This window comes from Limulus polyphemus, unplaced genomic scaffold (genome assembly GCF_000517525.1).
Source record: "Limulus polyphemus unplaced genomic scaffold, Limulus_polyphemus-2.1.2 Scaffold10128, whole genome shotgun sequence".
In the NCBI taxonomy this organism is placed as follows: Eukaryota; Metazoa; Arthropoda; class Merostomata; order Xiphosura; family Limulidae; genus Limulus; species Limulus polyphemus.
In genome coordinates, this window is record NW_013675738.1 from 7,981 (window position 1) to 18,648 (window position 10,668).

Consider the following 10,668-nt stretch of genomic DNA (forward strand, 5'->3'; position numbering starts at 1 on the left):
TAAGTGGTGTGATGACTTTGGTGAGTTGGACAGATACTTGGTAAGTGGTGTGATGACTTTGGTGAGTTGGACAGATACTTGGTAAGTGGTGTGATGACTTCGGTCAGTTGGACAGGTACTTGGTAAGTGGTCTTTAGTTATAGTAGGTACAAAGTAATGCACGTAGGTTGTCATAATTTGGATCCCAAGTTTTATGTAGATGGAACCCATTCAATAGCATGATTGAATAAAATGACTTTGGCATGGTGGTAGATTGATCACTTGAGCCATCAAAGCAATGCAATATTGCTGATTATAAAGCTAATAGAATTTTAAAATATATTTATAGATATATTGATTACTAGTCAAAAGTTAGTCACCTTTAGACAAGTCAATAGTTATACCTCGCATGGAATATCCTGTATTTATCACAGGAGGGTTAACAGACAGGGGGATCGGTGAAGATCTCAACTTTTTTTTTATTAAGAAAAGAACAGGCTAGGCTCCACTTAAGTTTTATTTTATTAATAGAGTGATAGGCTTATGGAATTAGTTGTTGACAGTAGTTGAGGCTAACACTTTAAAGGAGTATAAGAGAAGACTTTTTGACTAATTAACTGTGTGTGTAAGGACCGCTTTGAAGGAACAAATCTATTCTTGGATATGTTTCTCTGTATTTTGTTCTTTTCTTATTTCCTCTCCTTCCCCTTCTAATTTTGTACCCATTTTTTATGTTCCTTTTGTGTGTCTTTTTTGGGGGGTTTGTGATTATTATTGAAGGCATAAAATTTCTATCTCAAGTTATGCTTTACTTCTTGGCTTGCATTTCATGTGTGGCAGTTGTTTTTCCACAACCTGCTGCAGAAGTTAAATAGCAGTTGATACCAAGATATTCTGGACTTCCTTGTTTTTACTTATTCTCTATTCTATTTGTCAGTTTTTGTTTCATAATTTTGAGATAAATCTTTGAAAAATCTATTATTGTATGACAGAGGTGTCACTAGGTACTTAAAATATTCAGGCATGAGAATTTTTGATGTTTCATTATGATATCAATCATTGTTTCTATTCTGATTTTTCAAGACATCAACTTGGGACACTGTCAAATAGAATTGGGACACAGGTCTCATATGCCAGTGATGATGTACTAAAACCTACTTATCAAAGTATTTCTGAATATGTTCTATATAATTTATCCTTTTATTATTAACCTTTGGTTTAGCACATGTTATTATAACAATCATAGTATAATAAATAGCTGGTATATTCATGAAGGTTGATGTTATGAATAGACCACTATTGTGTTTATTGAACCTTGGTACAGGATATACAGATGTAATGTGTTTTAACATTAATTGCTTTCACCTGTAAGTTCTTAAAGTTAAAGTTATCTGATACATAAATTAGAGTATATTGTTTCTATAATTATATTGTTGCTGTTGATAATTCAGAGAATGTGTACAAATGATAATGTATTTTATTAATTATTTTAAGATGTTTTTATTCTGTACGTATTGAATATAAAGTTTTCTTTACTTTTTGACAAATTTGGTAAATCATTGGCTTCTGCTAATGTTATCATTTTAATACGTGCAAGTAAGATACAGATACATCTATATAACGTACAAGGCAAATACAATATTTACAAAATAATTCAGCTATCTACGTGTAGGAAATACTGCTTGTTTCTAATAATGAAAATTTATTTCCAGGCTTGTGTTTTAGGTGTTTGTTATAAACATACTTGTAGTTATTTCTACGTGTTCGTAGATACCTACACGTCTTCTGTGTTCAAATTTCGTGAATGGGCCTAACCATTACTTCTATTAGACATAAAATGAATACCACTACCATAAATAATTTTACCTATTTTAGTTGTTTGACTCCAAACTTCATAGGAAGTGCTTTTTTCTTTCTTTGTGTTTCTCTCTGTTAAAGAACTTCTTTATGAAACGATCTTGAAGTTTATAGTTACAAATGTTTCATATTACAAACAATATTAGTAAAATTATTAAGCTTTATGATCATGTATTATATTGAATATCGTTAGCTGAATAATCTCTTTATGTTCAGCGAATATTAAATATCCGTGACCTGTAGGCGTGCTTTCTCTGTCATACGAACGCATGCGTGATGATACTGGTTAGACGTAATGCACGTGTAAACGTGTGTGAATTGAGAGATCCACAAAGTTTGCCCCCCTCACTAAGAAAATTAAAAAAACGACGAATGACGTAACGTTGGTTATTTATTATTATTACTGAACATATAACCTTATATGGTGTTTTATTATTTAGGCTGTTTCATGTTAAACTTGATATTATGGAAACATGTTTTAAAACGAGTCCCATATCGTTTGTAACGTGGGTGCTGTTTAAATGACCCGTATGACCTAACTGTGTAAATTAAGGGTAAAAACGTATACAGTATCTGCTAAGTTTTTAAAAACATACCCACAAAATCAGTAATCGTTTACAAATAGCCCCATAATAAAGTGTGTGTATATTCTGTTAGTAGATCTCACTTACGTTTAGTAGTAGATAGTTTACTGAAGCTGTAACTACCTTTCTTCCACCAACCACATTGTTAAATTTTGTTTTTAAAAGTTTTTGTGTCATTTGCCACCCCCTTCCCCACAAATCTACGTTTTAAAATAAGTTTTATTTGTTATATATACACTATTTTAGCATAGTTTACTTGGACTTGTTTTCTCCTTGAATTATAAGTAACCAAATCATGTACAAATCAGTTTGAAAGACCAGCCTATAGTCTCGAGCTTGTTCACGATTTGTTTATTTTCCGACATTTTTTTGGGGACACGTCGACTCGCACGGTTTTAAATATGGACAGTGCTTATTGTATCTTAGGGACGTATGTGCAGAATTCTCGGAATGTGGGCCAGATTTTTTTTATCGCCATCTTGTATAGGTTTCGGCGTTACGAGTCCGTTATCTTAGAGATGTCTGTAAACCAAATGTATTTGTGAAAATATGAAGCTTTCGAAGATTTTCATGGGTTTTCTGAATTCGGCAAAAAATCCACAATAAAATATTGCTTAAAGAAACTGACATTTCAATCGTTATTTTTGAGAAGTTACAAAATGTGCAAATAATCTGGTTTAATTAGGTCAGCTACAATTGTCCACATACAACACATCTACAAATAATCTGGTTCAATTGGGTCAGCCACAATTGTCCACATACAACACATCTACAAATAATCTGGTTCAATTGGGTCAGCCACAATTGTCCACATACAACACATTTAATAATTGTATAACAAAAATTAGAATATTGATCCAAAAGTTTCATGATCGAGTTTTCGGCTGATGTTTATAACTTATCTAAATGAAACCTATCCTATAAGTGGGAAATAGAAATAATAACTGGTTGTTTTTTACACTTGAGAAGCATTTATGACGATATCAGGTTCTTATAATAGGCTACAAATGAAATCTATGTAGCTAATGTATAGATTACTGTTGAGGATATTGCGTATATCGATAATGTTTTAAAAAAGACCAATAAAATCTCTGTTGTCCTGTTCTTCATTTCGACACGGACCATAATCTGTTCTCAGTCTTGCTAAGAACTTTTGATCAGGGGGGTTGTCATATAACTCTCAAATTAGTGGTGGGAAACCCCATGAATTAATTGTAAATCATATTATCTCTCTGTGGATACAGTTTTGGGGAGGAGGGTTCTCGGTCGTGTAACATTACTTTCGAATCAGCTTATAGCTTTACATGTTAAAAATATTTTGCATGAAAATGATGGCTTGGTTTGCCTCGACAAAACTGAGTTACTTTAAAAATAAAAGCAGTATTTTGACGAACATGTATAATTAGAAGTATCATAGGACTGAAAAACTTCATTTTGACTAAGACTTTGAGTTCTGACAAATTTCCAACATGTTATATTGTTGTATTTCGTACAGTGTTGGTCGCTATTTTTATTCTCCGACATAGCAGAACGTTAACATTTTTGTTTAAAACAGTGCTGATCATCACACATACTTTAATATAATAAAAACGTAAAATTGATCAGAAAATAATAATATTTAATAATAAATCCTAGAATCTAAACACAAGACAAAGAACTGAGTCCAAATTTGGCACTTTCAAAACACGCCGGTTTAATTTTCGACTAGGCTAAATTGTCTAATGTTTAGCACCTCTGGGAATAAAGTAACCTTATGTTTCTCCGAATTCAAACTGGCACGTCAAAATTTAAAATAAAATGTTCACATATTTCAATAATTCACTAGCTTAGAAAATTACATTAAAACATTTTACAATCGTTATCTAGTTCTTTTCAACTTTTTGTTGTACAGTTGTCTACACATTCGTTTTTGAAGTGCCGTTAGGGGGCTGAACATCATATTTCATATTTTCTATTTTGTTGTTTCTCTGATATTATCATCATGATTTGCATAGGTGTAGAAGTTCATCTTGTGATAAAAAAAAAGTGTATTTCTCAAGTTTCTAGAGGATGTATAAACTGAGCTGTGATTTTATTTGATGAATAGGCTTAGCTGGAGCCTTGACAAATCAGCATGCATCTCGGGTTTGAAAATAAACCTGCCTTCCAACTAAAAACTTCGATCTGTATCCAAATTATAATAAACAAATAAATACTCCGAAATTTAATTACAAAAAACAAACTGGAAAAAATACCAGTAAATATTAAATAATAATCTGCCAGAAAAAAACTATAAATATTGCCGAATTCTCCGGTATTTTCGATTATTGCTGTCGTCCAATCACAGAGTGCCTTATAAAAACAGCAGAAATACACAACCAAATGTCGAAACCCCATGAACAACTCCTAAATACAATAAGAGAACGCAGAAAACTACGAAATATATATGTATATGAATACACAAGACCCTTATATAAAAACCAGACTAAATACACTCAGAAACGAAAAAAAAAAACGGATAATTGGTACGAATATTGCTCAAAACGAACATGCACACACACAGACCCGAAAAGTTGGTCTAGTTTAAAATGATTTACTGGAAACAACGCAAGAAACGCTGCATCCCACACTAAAATACAGTAACACCACTGTCAACATAAACATACAAAAAGCAGAAATATTCGGAAAACACGTACAAAAGGACCTGCAATGAACAGATCATTCTACAATAAAGTTAATAATCATATCAAAACAATGGAAATTCTATACTCCCCTAGTGGTCCAACCAGTAAGTAGCAAGAATCAAGAAAACATGACTCAACAACTCATTAAATCAATAACAGTACCGGAAATACAAGACACTGTCAAAATAACAACAAAGGCTCCGGGACACTATTAAATACAATGTATAACTTATCAAAAATGCACACCGAGATTTTACGAACATTTAGCTGCTATATTTAATCTATGCCTAAAGCTTGGACAGCTTGGAAGCTAGCGGACGTTTTAATGTTTCTGAAAGAAGGAAAACCAGAAAGCTATAGACCAATCAACCTAACCAGCTGTGTTGGGAAACTACTAAAAGGATAATCAGTTCAAGACTTTGGCATTTCTCGAACTGACATCAAAATTATCGGAAAAACAAAATGGATTTAGGAAAAAGAAGACAAACAACAAAGGCCATCTAGTAAGGCTTACAAAAACCATAGTAGACACAACAAACCATCTGGTAAGGTCCACTGTAAGAACCGAAATGAATTCACTAAACGGACTAAATTATCGATTGACACAAATCGAACTACAGCTCTCCAACTTTCTAGACAACTGGAAAGCTCGAATTAATGTGTCGGGCACCTTCTTTACCCCAGAGGCGGGTGTCCCGCAAAGAGAGGTCTATACATCATGAATGTCACTGTCTGATTCAAATTTCTGCTTCTGCTCCCAGTTTGCAGACGATGTGGTCATATGGAATAGCTCCTATAATCTAGCGATAGCAGCGACAACCACGGTGAAATGAAATAGAAAACCAAATCTCTAACAAATGGAGAATCAAGTTAAACACCACAAATCAAATTATTCACAAAATCAAACAAGAAGAACAGCCCCCAAAATTATACCTTTATATAACTCTTCTCCAGGTAGCCACATCAGTCAATCTACTGGGTCTAGAATCAAGTTAAACACCACAAATCAAATTATTCACAAAATCAAACAAGAAGAGCCCCCAAAATTATACCTTTATATAACTCTTCTCCAGGTAGCCACATCAGTTAATCTACTGGGTCTACCCTACAATTTTTTAAACTAAATTGGACTAAACACATAAATGAAATTATAAACAAGATCTGGCAAAAAGCTAATTATGTACGACAATGACTGGCTACAACCGAAAATAGATTGTCTACCCAGCATGGTTAAATGTAACCAAATCACACTTAAACAAACTCCAAACAATACAAAATTCAATAATCTCTAGAGCTCCTGGATACACGAACACAAAATTCTTGCATAATTAAGTAAACATCCACATGTTGTTAGACATACTTTAAAATAGATCAATAGATTACTTTCACAAAATTCTTGCATAATTAAGTAAACATCCACGTGTTGTTAGACATACTTTAAAAAAGATCAATAGATTACTTTCACAAAATTCTTGCATAATTAAGTAAACATCCACGTGTTGTTAGACATACTTTAAAAAAGATCAATAGATTACTTTCACAAAATTCTTGCATAATTAAGTAAACATCCACGTGTTGTTAGACATACTTTAAAAAAGATCAATAGATTACTTTCACAAAATTCTTAACAAAAATGAATCATTACGAACGTTGAAAAACGTTAATGTACATGATGATGATAAACATAAGTACATCCCATCTAGTAAACTCTTAATGTAATCTGTGGGTAGCTACATATAGTGTTAATTTGATTTTAAAAGGTTTATTTATATGAAAGTTTATATTAGAAAAATCGACGTTATAAATTCACGGACATGGCCTGAAAAAGGTCAGTCGCGCGTGACTGGACCGTATTCTACTGAAAAATTAATATGGACTTCATCCAACACTCAAGAACCAAATCAACAGTCAAGGATGGAGGTTCAGGTGTATATGATCCTCCCAGGTCACGTGACCAAATGGGTCCAATGAAAGGAGAGTTTATAGCTTCAGAACGATATAAACAACGTTACGATAATTGATGATGGAATTGTTTAAATCTCTGAAGTTCCAATGGTGTTCCATATTGGAAATATTAAAGGTTAAGAAGTGGATGTTTGTAGGGAATTCTAAATTAATGATTCATTCAATTTTCCTCTTATTGACTGTTTTTTTTTTTGTTTTTGTTCGAGTCGCGTTACGAGTGTGGCTCTGTGTTCGCGTGTCGAACTACAGATCTGCGGGTCCATCGCTCGAGTCGCGTTAACACAAAATAAAACTTATTGTGAAAAAAGATCGCACTTTGGGGGCTACGAGTGCGTTATAAGGGTGACGGTCAAATCCCAACTATTCGGAAAGACAAGTTGGTGGTGGGCTCTGTTGATTTGTGGCTCCGTCTAGTTTATTAATTTAATATAAGGGAAGAATAACGCTTTTCGCGAATATTGGAACACAAGCAATCAATGTTGTGTATAATGACGTATATTGTAAAACAGCCACTAACACTGTGGTGTATAATGACGTATATTGTAAAACGGTACTAACACTGTGGTGTATAATGACGTATATTGTAAAACGGCACTAACACTGTGGTGTATAATGACATATATTGTAAAACGCCACTAACACTGCGAAGCCTGGTTGTTAGCGTATGACTAGCAGTCTGCGGGTCACGGGATCGAAACCCATCATCGAATATACACTATGAGCCGTGAAGGCTTTATAATTTGTCGGTGAATATTATTGTTCGTTGGTAAAGAGTAGTCCAAGGGTTGGCAGTGGGCGATGTTGACTAGTTGTTTGTTCTCTAGTTAAGTGGTACTCAAACTTTTTCGTCTGCGGATGCGTTGTGGTAATTTGTACACCAATTCTAAAACTTGAAATTAATTTATGGCTGAAACACGTTGCACATCTGGTTGTGCTAAACTATTTCACACAAAACCGGCCCCTAATTACAGTCACGTGGTGCTAAGTCTACTTTATATTATGTCTGTGTGTCGACCGCATCCCTTGTGTGCTGCGCGCCACTGCCGATGTGGCCTTTCACTCAATACCACAGTTCATTAGGTCGGCTGTGAATGTAACACCAAAAGTCTCGGTCGTACGCCAGTTATATCAATAATATGCCAGTTGTTTTGTTATATCTTATCTATTGACTGTTACTTTGTGATATTACTTCACAGTAAGACATTACAATTTTTTAGATATATCTTTCTAGCATATAATGCGAATTTTAGTAAAAACATAATAGTATCTCGAACACACCCACACCTTTAGGCCGGGTCTGGTGGTTATGGCGCTCAACTCGTAATCTGAGGGTCGCAGGTTCAAATCCCTGTCACACCGAGCGTGCAGTGGACAGAGCACAGATAGCCTATTGTGTATCTGTAAGCTTAGAAAACAACAACTTGTTAGTCTTAAAAAACGCGCGAGTATAACCGGTTAGAAAATTTCAGGAAAAACTATCGTCTGCAGCTGTTAACTTTTAGTCCTGTGAATGTGCACATGTACGATAACCGCGTAGCTGCTAAATATCTATGTAGATTCAGAATAGATGTACTTAGTTTACAAAAATATTGTAGTAGAACGAGGCAGAAAAGGAAGAGCTGGAAAACCAGGTTATTCACTGCAATTAACAACTTCTGGATTTGTTAAATCAAATTTAAACAAATCATCTGCCATATGATGATATTTTAAAGAACATATTGGTAAGCACACACCTGAGATAAAAGGAGGGACAGTGACCTTTTAAACAATAACAAATGTCATACATCGGTAAGTACACATCCGGTTTAAAAGGTCACTGTCCCTCCTTTTATCCATGACATTTGTTACTTGTGTGCTTACTGATGTCAGAGTTTAAAAGGTCACTGTCCCTCCTTTTATCCAATAACAAATGTCATACATCGGTAAGCACACATCTGGGATATAAGGAGGGACAGTGACCTATTAAACAATAACAAATGTTATATTTCACCTTTACTTTCGTCAATTGTTTTCAACATGATACTATTTTTAATATTTCAGTTTAGTCGTTTGTTTGCTAGAGGAACCTAATCATGATGATTTAATTATCTAGAAGTTTCCTATAGTAGGTGGAAAACGATATGAATACCTGAGTGAATGAAGACTTCTGTAAATAAAAGAGATTGATTTTCAGTTCAGTGTTAGTAGTGAGTGAATTTTTTAGCGGTAGATTAGTGAACAAATTCTGCACAGTTAAAAGTTATTTGTGAGTTAGACGTATGTACCATGTGTTCGAAAAAAAAATCGTTATCATTATGTAGACTGTTCTTGGCATTAGTTTACTGAATAATCCAAAATAATTCGCCCAACGGTAGAACACATTACAACAACACGTTAGATAGGTGAGGTGCCCGTCTACTCTCAATTTTTTTTTTATCCAGTTAATGTCGGCACGTGTGTAGATGATCCAGCTAATATCGACACATGTGTATATGATCCAGTTAATATCGGCACGTGTGTAGATTTCTGTATCAAACTATTGCAAGTTCGTAATGAGTTACTTAGTTCAGTGAAGTCTTCAGACGATTTCCTTATCAACCTGTCTTAAGGAAAAATAGGACACCTCTGCTTTAGATCTAAAGAGATATAGCATGCTTACTAAAAATGTATGTCGTTGTCATGAAACAGTTAATATTAATAATAGTAGTGTTTTATTGTCTAATAATCAACGTATAGATCCAAATTTTCATTATTTCCTCCAGCAAAATAAATAAATCGTTGGCTGCAAATCTGTTTTAAAACAATGTCCATTTAAAGATTCCTTTTTTCTAGACAACATCATGGCCACTCACGAGCAGACACTTGAACGAGACCTTGGTCGTCTCAACATCGTTAACTACACTCCTCAACAATACTCGGCTACAAGGGGTAAGAAGATTGCCCCTGTTGTTCCTCCGAAGCCAAAGAAGAAACCTGTAATTCCAGAACCCACATACAACAACTTTCAACAGAATATTTATCCATTGGAAACTGAAGAATATACACAGGTTAAATACCCAGATATGCAGGAGAAAACCTATCAATTAATTCAGGAGCCAAAGTTTCCAGAAACACACGAAAAAAATTCTGCATCGTCTCAGGAGATGAAATATCCTTGTTTCTTAGAGAGAAGCTATCCAACAATTGTTCCCTGTACACAGGATAAAAGTTACACAGCAGTCCAGGACATCAAGTATCCTGGTGTGACCCAGGACCTAACTGTTCAGGACGTTGGTATACAAGAAAACTGTGAGAAACCACAAATAAGTTTTATTAATACTGTCTCAAGTATCCAACAGAATCCAACACCACCAAGTGGTAAGATAATTTGGAATTTTTCTTTTTAATATTAGATGTAGTTTGTTAGTTCTTTGTTATTTTGAAAGTACATCCAAATAATCAACATGTATATCTCTAATAACAGTAGTGTTACTTGTAGGTTCATCCCTCAGTTGGTCGGCAATAAGCTTAAGATACCATTAAATTCTAGGGTTTGATTTCCCACAGTGGGCAGAGTGCAGATAGCTGAGTGTGTATCTTTGCACTGGAAGAACAACCAATAAAGTTACAAGTTATTGTATAACACTTGTTGCATTTCTTTG

At 34.3% G+C, this 10,668-nt stretch overlaps 1 protein-coding gene across 1 annotated transcript in view; it reads left to right on the forward strand.

Moving 5' to 3' along the window:
• Positions 1 to 10,413, forward strand: part of LOC106476248 — a 17,123-nt gene extending 6,710 nt beyond the window's left edge. Inside the window, exon 2 of the mRNA XM_013936912.2 lies at positions 9,860 to 10,413. Within this exon, the coding sequence (XP_013792366.2) occupies positions 9,868 to 10,413 (546 nt within the window). The 5' untranslated portion in view covers positions 9,860 to 9,867. The remainder of the gene's footprint in view (positions 1 to 9,859) is intronic.
• The last annotated feature ends 255 nt before the right edge of the window (positions 10,414 to 10,668 follow it).